This window comes from Neovison vison, chromosome 4 (genome assembly GCF_020171115.1).
Source record: "Neovison vison isolate M4711 chromosome 4, ASM_NN_V1, whole genome shotgun sequence".
In the NCBI taxonomy this organism is placed as follows: Eukaryota; Metazoa; Chordata; class Mammalia; order Carnivora; family Mustelidae; genus Neogale; species Neogale vison.
In genome coordinates, this window is record NC_058094.1 from 16,234,854 (window position 1) to 16,250,507 (window position 15,654).

The window sequence follows — 15,654 nt, forward strand, 5'->3', positions numbered from 1 at the left end:
CCCCTCCTTCATTCTTGGTATTAGTAATTTGAGTCTTCACTCTCTTTCTTGATCATGTACCTAGAGGTTTATTAGGTTTGTTGATCTTTTCAAAGAACCACCTGTTGCCTTTGCCTATTTCTTTTATTGTTTTTCTATTAGTTAATTTCAGCTCTTTTCTTTTATTATTTCCTTCTTTTTATTTACTTAACTCTTGATTTAACTTGCTCTTTTTTTCATACCTTCTTAAGATAGAACCATAGGCCGTTTATCTTAGATCTTTCTACTTTTTAATGTAAGTAGTTCAGACTTCCCTTCAAGCATTCATTTAGCTGCATACCATAAATTTTGATATGTTGTATTTTCACTCATATTCAGTTTGAAGTATTTTCTAATTTCCCCTTTGATTTCTTCTTTGGCCCCTGTATTTAGAAGATGTTATTTAATTTTCCACATTTTTTTCTAGGTATCTTATTTTTATTGATTCCATTTTGGTCAGAGAACACATTCTTTATTATTTTAATCAAAAATTTATTGACATGTTTTGTGGGTCAGCTTATGGTCTATCTTGATAAATGTACCATCTCCACTTGAAAAGAATATTTATTCTATAGATGTTGGGTATCATTTAAGTATTAATATGATTGGTAGTATTGTTCAAATAAACTGTATCTTACTGGTATTTTTGCCTAGTTTCCTGTCAATTGCTGAGAAAGAGGTTTTTATATCTAAGTATGATTGTAGAATTGTTTATTTTGCCCTTTAATTCTGTCAGATTTTGCATCATGCATTTTGAAGCTGTGTTACTGGCATAATCAAATTGTTATGCCTTTTGATGAATTAATTCTTTTTATGATTCTGAAATGTTCCTGGTTCTGGCCATATTCTTTAAGTCTACTTTATATGATAATATAGCTACTCCAGCTTTTATAAGCTTAGTGTTTATATAGTGTATCTCTTACCATCCATTTATTTTCAACCTATCAAAGTATAATTCTTCTGGATATCTTACAGTTGGGTCTTGCTTTTTTATCTGTTTTTGCAATCTCTGCCTTTTATTTGGAGTGTTTAGTCCATTAACATTGAATGTAATTATTGTTGTGGTAGGTTATAGGTTTGCTATTTTACTATTTGCTGTTTGTCTCTCTGTTCACATTTCCTGCATTGTTTTGCCTTAACTTAATATTTTAAAAAAATTCTCTTCAGGGGCGCCTCGGTGGCTCAGTGGGTTAAGCCTCTGCCTTCGGCTCAGGTCATGATCCCAGGGTCCTGGGATCAAGCCCCACATCGGGCTCTCTGCTCAGCAGGGAGCCTGCTTCCTCCTCTCTCTCTGCCTGCCTCTGCCTACTTGTGGTCTCTGTCTGTCAAATAAATAAATAAAATATTTAAAAAATTCTCTTCAAATTATTTACTAGCTTTTTAACTAACCTCATTGCATTTTGTCTGTATGTGTGATCACTCCAGGCATTACAAATATGCATTCTTACTTCTTCATAGACTATTTAAAGCTAATATTGTATCATGTAATAGACATTGTAGAAATATTACAACCATATTACCAAATTGGTCCATTTGTAACCTCCTTTATCTTTTATGGTTTGGTGTTATATGAATTACATCTACATATGTTATAAACTCCATAAGACAGAGTTATAATTTTTTTCTTTTTAGATAAGTCTAACTAATTTAAATTACTAGGGATGGGGCGCCTAGGTGGCTCAGTGTGTTAAAGCCTCTGCCTTGGGCTTAGGTCATGATCTCAGGGTCCTGGGATCGAGCCCCACATCAGGCTCTCTGCTCCGCGGAGAGCCTGCTTCCTCCTTTCTCTGCCTGCCTCTCTGCCTACTTGTGATCTCTGTCTGTCAAATAAATAAATAAATAATCTTTAAATTACTAGGGAAAAGTAGTTTTTTATATTTACCCAATATTTACCATTTCTGATACTCTTCATTCTTTCCTGAAGATTCTTCTGCCCAACTGGTATTCCTGTTCAGTCTAAAGAACTTGCTTTCACGTTTTTCTATATTGTAGGTTGGCTGGCAACATAGTCTCATAGTTTTAGTTTATCTCCGATACAGTTTGCCTTCATTTTTGAAGGATATAATCTTTGGACTGGACAGCTTTTTTTTTTTTCTTCTTGAAGTATATAGAAATCATTGTTTTGCTTTATTTAATGTGTCATTTTGTGTGTGTGTGACTGTTTTCAAGATTCCTTTTTCTTTATCACTGATTTTCTTCATTCTTGCTCTACCAGAGGTTCCCTGAACTTTCTTGACTCTTTTGAAATTTTGTCTTCCACCAAATTTGGGAAATTATTAGGCATAATTTATTTAAATATTTTTTGGTTCTGTTTTTTCTTTTCCCTTTTGGAACTCTAGTTATATGTGTATTGACTTTTTGGTATTTAGCCACAAGTCTCTGAGACTGATTTATTATTTCTCAATCCTTTTATTTTCCATTCTTCAGATTGGGTTATTTTTATTGATCTATCATGTTCATTCTTTGTTTTGTAATCTCCATTTTGCTTTCAAGCTTATCCAATTAATTTAAAAATTTCAGTTAATGTATTTTTCATTCTAGGACTTGAGTTTGGTTCCTCTTTATAGTTTCTATTTGACTTTATTTTCATTTATATCTTTTTTTTTAAAGGTTTTATTTATTTATTTGACAGAGATCACAAGTAGGCAGAGAGAGAGAGAGAGAGAGGAGGAAGCAGGCTCCCACCGAGCAGAGAGCCCGATGCGGGGCTCGATCCCAGAACCCCGGGATCATGACCCGAGCCGAAGGCAGAGGCTTTAACCCGCTGAGCCACCCAGGCGCCCCCATTTATATCTTTGAATATAATTTTGATTGCTACTTTAAAGCCCCTGTCTGCTACTTGTAACATTTGAATCAGTTCAGAATTGATCTCTGTCTATTCTATTTTCTCCTGAAAATGGGTCATGTTTTCCTGTTTTTTGGTTTGTGCAATAATTTTGGATTATATCTTAATATAATTCTGCAATTACCATGTTGTGGATACTCTGGGTTGTGTTATTCTTCTAAAAAATACCAGGTTTTTTTTTTGTTTTTGTTTTTGTTTTGTTTTTTACTGTTTTAGGTAGTTGAAGGTTAGGCTCAAACTGCAAACTCTGTGTTTTTGTTTGTAGCTCAGATCTTCGGTTATTTTACCCTTAGCTAACCTTTTTTATTTCCTCTGCAAATGTGCAGTTCACAAGTCAACCATATATTAGAATTGACGGTATATACAGATTTAGGGCTCCTTTCTGACTCTATCCTTTCCAGGACTCCCCTTTCACTTTCCAGGCATTTTGGTTATGTTGCACTCTATCCACTGCTTCTTCAGGCCTGAAAGACTGAAGATTTTTTGTTTGACTTTTAGTTGCCTTACATATTGTGGGTTGAGGTCTGCCCTCAGGCCAAAAGCCACTATAAGCAGGTAACTCACTTAGTTCTGTTCCTTTTTCTAAGTGTTAATTCCTTTCCAGAATCAATCTGTTTTTGGTTATTTTCTAGCGCATTTAAGTAGTTATTATATGTTTGTGTGTAGTTATTTATGTAGGAGAATTGGTATTGTAGGAGGTTACTAAGCCAATAGTAGAAGTAGAACTAGATTTTTTAAGCTAAAATAATTGGAAAATATGGTACGGTGAAGTACAGTCTTAATGGTTGGTTTTTTTTTTTTGAGATATTCAGAAAAAGAAGAAAGCGTGATGTGTATCACACACACAACACCTACACACACACACACACACACACACACACACATACACACACACACTGAAAGAACTAGTTTTTCTAACTCCAAAGTCTCCTTAATGAAACATTAGATTAGAATGTATTTCTGATATAAGGACAAATAGTTTACCATATGTCAAAAGAAAATTTTGTATAGATTTTTAAAACCTATAGATGCTTGTTTCCAAGATGGAGTTCTGTTATATATTGTACATCCAAAGTTTTTCACTTCTGACATATATAGTTTTGATTCAGTTAAGAAGGTAACTTACAGTGTCAGAGTCCTCAAAACGTCAATTTATGATTTAAAAATTTTTGGTGGATAATTTCCAGTATGATTTCCACTTTCTAGGAAATGTTTCTTTCATGTTTCAGTCTACTGAATAGACTCTTTGTGAAGCAGGAGGCAGAACCTCTGCTTTGGTTTTACTTTACTCTCTGTGCCAATGGTTTTCCACCTTGCTCTATCTCCTTCATATTTCTTTCTCTTTCTCAGTCTTTAAAAAAATTTATCTTTTCATTACTTTTAATTTTTTAACCCTTACGGGTAATAGGAAGGGAAGTTTAGGAATATCAATTATATTATTTGGTTGTTTTCTCTTTGCTGCACCTTATGCATTTGCCTACCTCTTATCCTTTCTTCTTAGGACTTGTAAATATTTTCAATATTTTGCTCAATATGAATATGTAGGGAATTTGAAGAAGTAAAAGCAAGGACTCTGTATATTCTCATTCTATTGGGAAGGTCCTGCTTGTTGAATTTTTAGGTATTTCAAGATGTTCCAGTCAACTGACAAGGACTTCTCCTCACAGTGTCAGAACTGTAGTGATGATGAGAGTAATGCAACTAGCAAATAGTTCTGGTATGTAACCACTTTTGCATGTTTACTTCAACAGAAATCTCTGTGGAGTACAGTGGTATCCTATATTCCTTGTTAACATTTGGAAAACCATTTGCATGCTTTTGAAATTGATTTTGAGGTAATGGTGTTAGTCAATAAATAGAGAATATTTTAATCAGATGTGAAATTCTGCAAAGATTAGTATATCTTCTTTTCATAACTCATTTAAATAAAGGGAAAACAAAACGTAAACTTGCATTCTTAAAACTTTCTGAATAATATGATAATTGATTAAACTCAAGATTTTAGTGTACTTCTTATTGCAAAACCATTATGGTACTCTATGTGTTTTAAGTAAAATACCATTCATAATATGGACAATACTTCTTTTTTTATATAATTTATCAGTGGAGACTTACTTGCTTTTTACTTTTCTAAAACTAAATTCTTTAGTTCTTATGTTGTTATAGATTATAAATAAATATTTTAGAAAATATTTATCGAGTTTGTAATGTACTTCTTTAGACAGTATGGTTATACTAAATCTTTAGAACAGGGTGATCTGTGGTGTGGGTTCTTCTCCATAGACTGTCAGGTAATTCTTTTGGACTGGATGAGGATAAAGAAAGTATCTTCTCTGCCATTTTACCATAGCTTGCTCTTGTACTTATACAAATGGTGAGAGGGTTATTGTTATGAGATTGGATACATTGCTTCTTTATAATGTTAATTTTTAGATTTAGTGATGGTACTTAAAGATACTTTGATTTATACTTGGGAAGAGTTTGTTTATTATGCTATATATTATAAATTGTTTGTTGTTACTTATGATTTTGAATAACACCCTACTTTTTTGGGTCATTTTATTGTGTAGAATATTCTGCATTATCCAATAGTATATAGATTTCAAAACTCAAAATATTCAGCACATTATCAAGGGAGGTTAAGGAACAGAACACAATCCAGTGAAGTCATTGTTGTAATATATTGCTTTGAAAATGTTATTTTCTGTTTTTTAAAGGATATCTAGATTTATTTGAATATTCTTTTTTCTGCTATCAATGTTTGTTTGTATATATAATACCTAAGTCATCTATCACTGTATCTTAAAGAAGGATAGCTATATTTCAGAGGACTTTTTTTGTAATTAATATAAACAGGCTTATTATATAGATGCAAGGACTTAACACAAAAATGAAAAATTAATGATTACCCAGGGTCATAGGTTCCATGGTAGACTTGTAACTAAAGTTCAGTTTTGTTTTCTAGCCTTGTAATTTAATCCATACCAAGTATTATTTTCTGTGTGGATAACTTTGGTCCATTAATGTACAAAAATTTATAATTAAACTTTGATATTCTTTTACATTATAAATCTGCTGATATTTTTTTATTGTAATAAAAAAGAAAACATGCCTTAGTAACTAATTCTTGACCTAAACCCTATCTTTCCTCTTTAGAAAAGTTGGAAGCTGCACCACCCACCCCAGGACAGCTGAGATATGGTAATAGTTCTATAATTGTTAAATATTTGTACATCTGTCTTTTAGACATAAAAAAGGTATCATTTCTATTAATATAGAAGAGTGAGTAAATTTAATTTTTCCAGGTAGAGTGGGTTATCTTATTTATCATGCTGAAACAAAAAGTTTATAATATATTACAATATTATGGAATTTCTAATAGTATTAATAGTATCTAACATTGTTAAACTGTTGTCACCATCTAGAACTAAAAGTATATCTATGGTTAGGTTTTCTTAATTCCCAGAAAAAAAAATATATTTACTTTAGTTTGGATTTAAGTTGGGTAATTTCATAACTAGAAAGTCTGAGCTATGTAGAACTGTTCTCTGCTGGAGAAAATACTTACAGCTTGCTGTTTGTGATGATGAGGAAAGTTAAGTTCATTTAAGACTATCACGAAGAAGAAGCTTATAATGGTGCTGGTGTACTTTCTTTACTCTGTTAAGATGGGAATAAATAGGCAAGGCTAACACGGGCATAATGTAAAACAGTTTGGGGTCTTATTATAAAGACAACAAAAGAAGAGAATATTTTAGCAGTACAGTGAATTCAAGTAGCTTGTTCAGCTTTCACCTGAAAGCTAAATACTAGATGTGATTTGTTGTTAGAGAGTAGTATTTCCCAAAGGAAATTGAAGAAATCACAAATTAATAGGAGATCATTAGATACTGGAGGGCAAATTTACAAGATTTTTTAAAACTTAATTAACTACCCAGTTCTTTTTTCTCCAAGAGGTAGAGTATAATTTATATTAGAAATAATAACTTTTCCCAAATACATTTAAGAATTCGTTAAGACTTTTCTTCTCTTGGTAGCTTTTCCTGATCCTACTATCCTAGGTTCATGCAAATTCATGTTCATAACAATGGATAGTACTATTATCAGTTTTTTGGTTCTGTTGAAGTTAACTGTTGATATGGTATGTTATCATACCCAAACTTCTTGAGGGTTGGTAACCAAGTCTTACATATCTTTATAACTAATGCCCGATGGAATGTCTATACATGTTTATTTAACAATTTGAAAATTGCATTTTTTCCTTTGTGTTGATAAATTTTTTACTTATAGGACACACTTATTTAGGTCTAAGCATAAACGCATGATATATTTTATTCTTTAAAGTTGCTTATTATAAAAGTTTGAATGTCTAATAGTTAAGCAACTAGACTTGGACAAAGTCAAAGAACTCAGACTAGACTCTTTATTTTTTTTAAGATTTTATTTGTTTATTTATTTATTTATTTGACAGAGAGAGAGAGAGAGAGAGAGAGAGATCACAAGTAGACAAGAGAGGCAGGCAGAGAGAGCGGGAAGCAGGCTCCTCACTGAGCAGAGAGCTCTATGCGGGGCTCGATCCCAGGACCCCAAGGCCAAGACCTGAGCTGAAGGCAGAGGCTTAACCCACTGAGCCACCCAGGTGCCCCAAGACTTGACTCTTTAATTGAAAAATCCCATTTGATTAATCCGCTATTTGATTTTTACCATCTTTAATAGCTTTTAAAATAATACCTTTTAAAAATAATTTTCTTTATAATTAAAAAAATGCTACTTTTTATCTTGAACATTCTTATTTGATAACAAGAAGAAATCTGAAATGACCTAGGATACATATACCCTTTTCCTGTGACCTTAGTCTTCAGTAGTGGTTTTGGGTAGAGTGTTTCTTTGTTTTGTTTTGTTTACTGCTTATTAGCCTTTCCTGGGTTGGTGCAGCACTTGCTAGAGTAATGTCAAACTTTAATAACTTCTGGATTATATTTTAATTAACACTTGGACTTAACTGCATTAAAAAGAAAAACATTCTAAAGTCACTGAACACACACAACCAATTCACTTAAGGAACTATTTGCTGGATATGTTATAAAACTCACAAGTTTGATGTTTATCTAAAAAAGTCATCAGTTGAATTGATGTTGGCTATGTCTTGGCAATTTTATAGATGAATCAGAATCAAGTCTTTTAACTCTCCCAGCTTTTAATCTGTTTCACAGTCTGCCTTCAATTCTCTTAATATGGAATTCTCTTCCTTTCCAGGTTAGTGGTCCTCAACTTAATTAACTAATGTTCATTAAGTGTCTGCAATGCACTATGCATTCTGCAATGTGCTGAAGATGCAAATATGAAAAAAGTGAGGCTGAATGTTTAAAAAATATGTAGATACTAGTCTTCCTAGTTACACTTTTATTATGTCAGCTCATTCAGATTCTGTATTAGATAGATAAGATCTATCTTATCTATCTTATCTTATCTGTTAGGAGGAAGCCAAATTACATTTTGATTTAAATCAAATAGTTTTTGAAAGCTTTCAGGGATACCAATATTGTGAGGGGGGAAAAGACTGCATATAGATGGTGAATATAGATGAGATGATCACATTTTTCTCACATTTGTTCAAAAATTGTTTAGTGAGTAAAATTGACCATTTAGCTTCCCTGAAATTTGATTCAGGGTATTTTTTATTATTTCTAACATGGATATTAATTTTATGATATCAGTTTTTAGGTATAAGAAACAGATTGGTATCAATAGCAATTAAACAGGTAAAACATGGTACTTGTAATATGTATTTACTTATATGTTCTGCTGTTAACTCTAGTTCTTTGTATGTGTAGCTAGTAAGAAAACAACCCAGAAATCTAACACAGTTATTTTTACATGTTACGTGTTTTTTAATTTTGTTTTGTTTCCCTAGTGTAGCTTTTAGGAAGTAATTAAGCTTATAGCAGGAGTAGAATCTTTTGGCTATGGGGAATTAAAAGCAAATTTCAAAGGTTGTCAAATCTGTTTAGGAGATTTTAATCATATGGTCTGTGTTCTCATTTAAAGTTATAGAAATCCTAAAATATATTTTCTGTTTTTGATGTTTTTCAGTATTCATCCACAATGCGATACCTTTCATAGGGTTTGGCTTTTTGGATAATGCAATAATGATTGTTGCAGTAAGTTCTTTCTTTTGCCCTTCTATTTTCAGTTAGTAAAGCAATTAGTGTAGTCAAAATTTTCCTAATAATTTATATATCCTGGCTATAAGATTTTAATTAACATCATAATGAACAAGGCTACTTTTTACTATATTTCATGTTAATTAGACTATCGTTCAGTTTTAAGGCATTACATGTATTAATCATTAAGACTTTTGGCAAACCATTGACCATAATAAACACATAGTTATTAGGTCAATATTATTCTGTTCTAGTTTAAACATTCTTATTCAAGGAAAAAGTATATAAAATTTTCTGACGTTCTTTAATTTTATTGACCGTTCTCATCACATATATGTTATTTGGTTAGTTCCTTGTTTAGTTTTCCCATGGAGAATTGTCTTAAAGGGTGTTTTGATGTAGTCTATTTGACCTAAAGGTATTTTAAATTTTAGTTGAGAATACTGAATATATCTCATTTTTGTCTTTGTTCCATTGTAGTGTTAAAAAAAAGTTCCCCTTCGCTGTGGTTATTTTAATGTCAGTGTGTTCCTTAAGAGTGTTTAGTCCCTGAGAAGGCTTCTTTACCTTTCCTACCATTGAGTGATACATTTTGTTAATGAATACCAGTATTGGTCCAATTTCAAAAGTCAGAGATGAATATGTGGATTAAAATGCAAGTCTTCTAAAACTGCCCACTGGTCTATCCACTATCTTCATTGACTCTAACTTGAAAAAAATGATGTAAATGGTAGTTGTTGTGCAGGAGACTGCTTAAAAAAAATGATTTGGGGATCATTGTGAGAAAAATACATATGAGAGCAAGGGGGTTTTTTTGGTTTTCTTTAGTGTCTTGGAGGTCACGTGTACTACAGATGGATGTAAATAGAACATTTGATTTCAAAACAGTAAAATTATACTAAAAGTAAAATTTACATGTGTAGATTATAAGATTTCTTTAAAGAATATCTAAAATTCTTAAAAGAATATCTGAAAAGAATTTTTTTTTTTTTTGCTATTATATAGTTTCATCTTATATCCAGATTAGTAGTGCTAGGCTATCCAGAAAGTCTGGCTGCTCACCTGTGTTCATATAATAGGAAGGTATCTTGCTGCCTAAATATTCACAGCAGGTACTCTAGCGTGCACACAGCTTGAATGTGGAAGCACCCATTGTGTAGTTCTTTAGCAAAACAGCCTGGCAAGAGCCTCTAAAATATAATTTCAGAATGCTAGTTTTTTGACTGATCATGACATTTTTCCTAATATATATATAAGAATTGGCCAATTTATGTATCTGCGAATATGAGAATATATCTGTGAATATTAAGCAACTTAGAACCACTCTGCTTTCAATGAAATTACTAAAATTTGAGTTGGTGAGATTATTTAAATAGTTATTAAATAATAAAGTGTATCTAATTATAATGGAAACCCCATTATGATGGATTTATAAGCTGTAGGTAAGACTTGATGTGTTCTTAAATAGATTGGTTGAATTGAAGTTTCTCTGTGACAAGTACTTCTTTAGGTTTTACACAATTCAGTATTTCAGTTTGTCTTAATTGACAGCTGGTATCCATACTACCACCTTCATATTCATTTGTTTTTTTCCATCTCAATAAGACAGACCTTAGTCAAATACTAAAAAAACTATCCTCGCTACAAGGAAGTATTGAGGTGATATATTTTGCATAAAGAAGGGTGAATAGAGATTTTGAAGAGAGATCAGAATAGGGAAACTGGGTAACTTCATAGATCCTGCATTTCACAGTGTGTTATTATTTATTTGAAATAAATATCTGAAGTAACAGATAATCTGCATCTAAATACAGCTACGAACAAAGTGAAACACACACATTCTAGAGTCAAATTATTGTAAAGTGGTTTACTGTTTTCTGTTACTCAGGCCTGTGTCTTATAGTATAACCAAGAGTGAACTATTTTTCCAGGTCTGAGATGGTTGACTCCGAGTTAATAACACATGTTCTTGAAGTTTACATTGAAATCCAGTTGCAGGGACATAATACCAATTTTTACTTTTGAAATAAATGTTTAAACCACTGACTTCAATACCTGAGTAAGAGCAGTTGTGTGGCCAAATTGTTATTCAGTGATAATTGCAAACCAGTTCAGGGACAGTGAAATTTCCCAAAGAGGTTTTATAATAAATAGACTGCTAAAACTAAAATACATAAGTAATACAACTCTAGAATCTATACATAGGAAAATAAGTAGTCATCATTATCTTAAGAATGTTTTTCACCTTTTAATTATTTGAAAACACTGATTTCTTCCTAACATTGTGGGACAGCTATGACTGTTTTAAGATAGTAAGTTAAGGAAATATTTGATTCTTCTTTTCTATTATGTCATTGACATTTGATGTTTTCCTCTTCCCTGTTGTACTCTCTTGGTTGCTATCCTAGTTGTAGTCATCAAAACAAATTCCTGTGTAACTTCCTGTAATAGACTGACCTTTATTGTTGGCTGCTGTCCATACTCAGCCTTTGGTTTCATAGTTTATTATATTTTTATATTACTAGGATTGCTTTTTATGACATTTTAGTGGTTTTTTTGGATTATGTTTCTTAAAATTTAATTAGAATAGGATTTATTAGAATTCTAGAGTAGTTTAATTGTACTCAGGTGATGAACCAGATATAAATTTAAGATAACTAGTATTAGATGTACAAAATAAAACTTTGGGAATAATAACTGTGGGAAAAAGTGAAGACTGGTAGTTCGTTGTCCTCAAACTGTCTTCGATTTTATTTGAAGCTTTTATGTTATTAGAAGGTCCTTCAGGTTTCTTAAATTCAACTAAATGATTAAGCACCTAAGTACTTTTTAAGCACATGTATAGCAAGCAGATTTTTGCTGGGGCACTCCTAGTGATAGTGATTCATTGCTGCTAAAGATGGTATATTTATTTTTTATATACTGTACATGTTAGGTACCTTCGTTCTATATAAGTGCTCCAGTTTTTTTTGGAGTGTTTTGTGTGGGTTTTTTTTTCTCCCCATCTATATATAAAGATACACATCTTTATTCCTTACGCATGTTTTGTTCTTCTTGGGGATGTGGTTCCTTCACAACCTTCCTTGTGATTTTAAATACCTGGGACTTTTATGCATCAGGCTGTTCTCTCCGTATCCAGCAAGAATTTTATTTCATTTTTTAAAAGATTTTATTTATTTATTTTGAGAGAGAGAGAGCACGCACACAAGCAGGTAGAGCAGCAGGCAGAGGGAGAGGGAGAACCAGGCTCCCCACTGAACAGAGGGCCCAACGTGGGACTCAATCCCAGGGCCCTGGAATCACGACTCCAGTTAAGGCAGCCGCTTAACTGACTGAGCCACCCAGGCACCCCAAGAATTGTGTTTTAAAGAGATGGAACCAAAAGACCTAGGTGAGAGGAAAATGAGGAAACTTAACGCAGCTTCTCCTCAGTTTTATAAATAATTGAGTAATGTAATATTTTTATATACTGGATGGGACATTCCTTTTTATCCTCCATAAGTACCATTGTGATTTTAAAATTTATTTAGAAATTTTCAAGCATCAGTATTCAGGAGGAAAATTAAGTCTACTTAAGGCAGCACTGGCTAAGTATTAGAGCTCAGTTAGCACAATAGATCATAGGATTTCTTCTTTATTCTTTGTAGTAACCCATTAGAATAGTTTAATCTTCTTCATTTCAGTTCCTTCTCTTTATTATTTTTTTTAAGATTATTTATTTATTTATTTGACAGACAGAGATCACAAGCAGGCAGAGAGGCAGGCAGAGTTGGGGGAAGCAAGGCTCCCTGCTAAGCAGAGAGCCTGATGTGGGGCTCGATCCTAGGACTCTGGGATCATGACCTGAGCCAAAGGCAGAGGCTTTAACCCACTGTGCCACCCAAGCACCCCTGGTTCCTTCTCTTTAAAATGGAAGTAAAAATATGAGTGCCTCTTGTCTATAGGGAATGGGATGGGTGTGGAAATTCTGAAACTCTCTCAGTAAACTCAGAACCTTGTTTTTTACTGAGGCTCTATCTATTGTACAAATTACTGTTGTTGCTCATAAATGTATCATATAGTCTCACTACTTAATGGTTAAAGTACTCAGTGTTACAAGAGAATTTTTGAAGTCTGTGATCTCTTGGGGCCCTAGAAATTAGTTTAGTCTTTTTTTTTTTTTTTTTACTCTTTTGATAGCTTAAATAACAGCTTAAATTAAGATTTAAAATTAGGAGAGTTGGTCTTTGTGTTCCAAGAGGTTTAAAGAATCTATCTTTGTTGTTGGAAAATACAAATTCTAGATTTTTAACAATGAGTTATATTGCTGTTTTTATTATAATTGTGTTTGTTGCTATTTTTATTTTTTATAAAAGCCTGATTTTAATAAATCAAATGATACTGATGTTGTTTTGCATGAATGCATATATTTAATAGTTAAATGCATTACTGTATTATATGAATATTTTGGCATATTTTATATATATAATTTTGCTGCAGTAACCTGTTGGCTTAAGCAGTTTATCTGTTTACATTAAGACTTTGCTCTTTTTTACAGTCACTTCAGCATTAATTTTTAAATTAATTTCTTTGTAATCATTTTTCAGGGAACCCATATTGAGATGTCTATTGGAATTATTTTGGGAATTTCAACTATGGCAGGTATTTAATAAGTCATTATTATTCCATTGTCCATATATTTATAAAATATTTTATAAATATTAATATTTATATATTTATAAATAGCAGGTTGGACTTAGAAGAGGATGATTTATTTAAATAAGTTTACTCATTGAAATGTCTATTTGTCTACCTAATCCTGTTCTTCAGATTCTTAATGTTGTATATTAGCACCTTTTTCCTGAGAAATTTTAGGTACTTAATGTTAATGAGTAACAATGCTATACTGACTATATTAAAATAAATTTTTCTCTTAATTCACTGTTACCCCAAAACCTTTGTGCTCTTGTTTCTACTCATTTATTTTCAAATTGTTTAGGAACATCAAAGAAGGAAATATAAGATTGGCTCTATTACTTTCTTTCCCCTAGTTACCATTCTGTTTTTCATGATGGTGAAACTTTGTTTCTTCTCTGTGATTTTCTCAAATTTCAGAGCTATGCATAAAGGTTTACCTTAACTTCCAAATATCCAAATCTCCTTAAATATAATGAAGGATACACAAAATACTGTATAGGTATTGAAACCAAAATGGTTTCCAAATGGCTGCCACAACAGAAAAAACCTACTACTTGTTGGAAGGAGAACATTATATCCCAAAAGACTTGTGTTCTATTTTGAAATCTTGAAGTTCAGAGCTATGCAATGAGTAACTTTGGATACATAGCTGTTGTAGTTTCAGAAACTTGTGATTACTCTTCCAGATGATAGAGTGCTTCATTGATGATATAGTGATGTATTATAATGATTTTTCTGACTTCCATGTAACAATTCACTTATCCACTTCTCACTTTTTTAGCTGCTGCTTTAGGAAATCTTGTGTCAGATTTAGCTGGACTTGGGTAGGTCCATTCATTTATTCATTTGTGCATGTGTATTCTGACCTTGCCCTCTTTCTCTTCCCCGTGTTTTAATTGAGAACGATAAAAAATATGGGACTTTTTTTTGTGTGTTTTCAAACTAAAGTTTTAAGTTTAACATTTCTAAATCAGTAGTACTAAATCTTTGGTGTGCATCAAATACAAATGCCTGGTTTATGCCTTGGAACTTGTTTCTCTGGGTTTAGGGACCCGGAATTTGTGTTTAAAATCTTCTCAAGAGATTGATACATGCTAAAAGTTTTTCTAAAACAACTGTAATGTAGGCATTACTGAAGTATTCATATGTATTTTTGATAGACATTTCCAAAGTGAGACAGAATTAAAACCAAGAATTAAAATTAAAGAATTAAAACCATATAAAGTTAAATTAAAATTAATAAAATAAATTAAAATTAAAAAAATTAAAACCAAGAACCCCATCATTATTTCACCCCACTCTTCTCCCATTAAGCTCAAAGATAAGAGATATGGTTCAAATATGAGGATACTGACTGGGCATGTTTTCTCGAGAGAGGAGCTTTCAGAAGGAATAATGCCAGAGCATACATGGGTTTGACCAGTTTTTGCTCTCTTTATTCTGTGTGGCTGGAATGATGAAATAAAGTGAGAATGTCTACTTAGAAAAGGCCAGCTTTCTCTCTTTCTTATTTTACATTCTGTCTTCCAAGCAACACGTGGCCTGGGCTGCCTCCTGAGCTTGAGGAAGCCTGGGAAGTATAAGTTAGACCAACTTGGCATTAATTATTGTAATAAACATACTCTTTTTTGCTCAGTCTTTGGCTCTGTTTTTTCCTTCCATGGTTCATGAGAGTGGTAAGTTTTGAGATTTGGATTTGGGCCTACCAGAAGTTTACTTAGCCTTATAATCTAGGAAAAGGTGGCTTCATAAGTGATCTGACCCTGTGTATTAGACTTCTGTACTAGAGTTTGGGGCCAAAGCTACTGTTAAAACACAGAGTTTCTTGGTTTTGGACCAGGGCATAAATTTTATATTTCTCCAATTTCTGACATAAATCTATAATGATATCACCCCTTACACATTCTGTTTCCCCATTTTCAACATTAATGTTAATGTAATGTCACAGCT

At 32.3% G+C, this 15,654-nt stretch overlaps 1 protein-coding gene across 1 annotated transcript in view; it reads left to right on the top strand.

The window, feature by feature from the left end:
- Positions 1–15,654, top strand: part of TMEM65 (transmembrane protein 65) — a 72,694-nt gene that overhangs the window by 45,368 nt on the left and 11,672 nt on the right. Inside the window, exons 2-5 of the mRNA XM_044244988.1 lie at positions 6,020–6,064; positions 8,957–9,024; positions 13,614–13,668; positions 14,486–14,528. Of these exons, the coding sequence (XP_044100923.1) occupies positions 6,020–6,064; positions 8,957–9,024; positions 13,614–13,668; positions 14,486–14,528 (211 nt within the window). The remainder of the gene's footprint in view (positions 1–6,019; positions 6,065–8,956; positions 9,025–13,613; positions 13,669–14,485; positions 14,529–15,654) is intronic.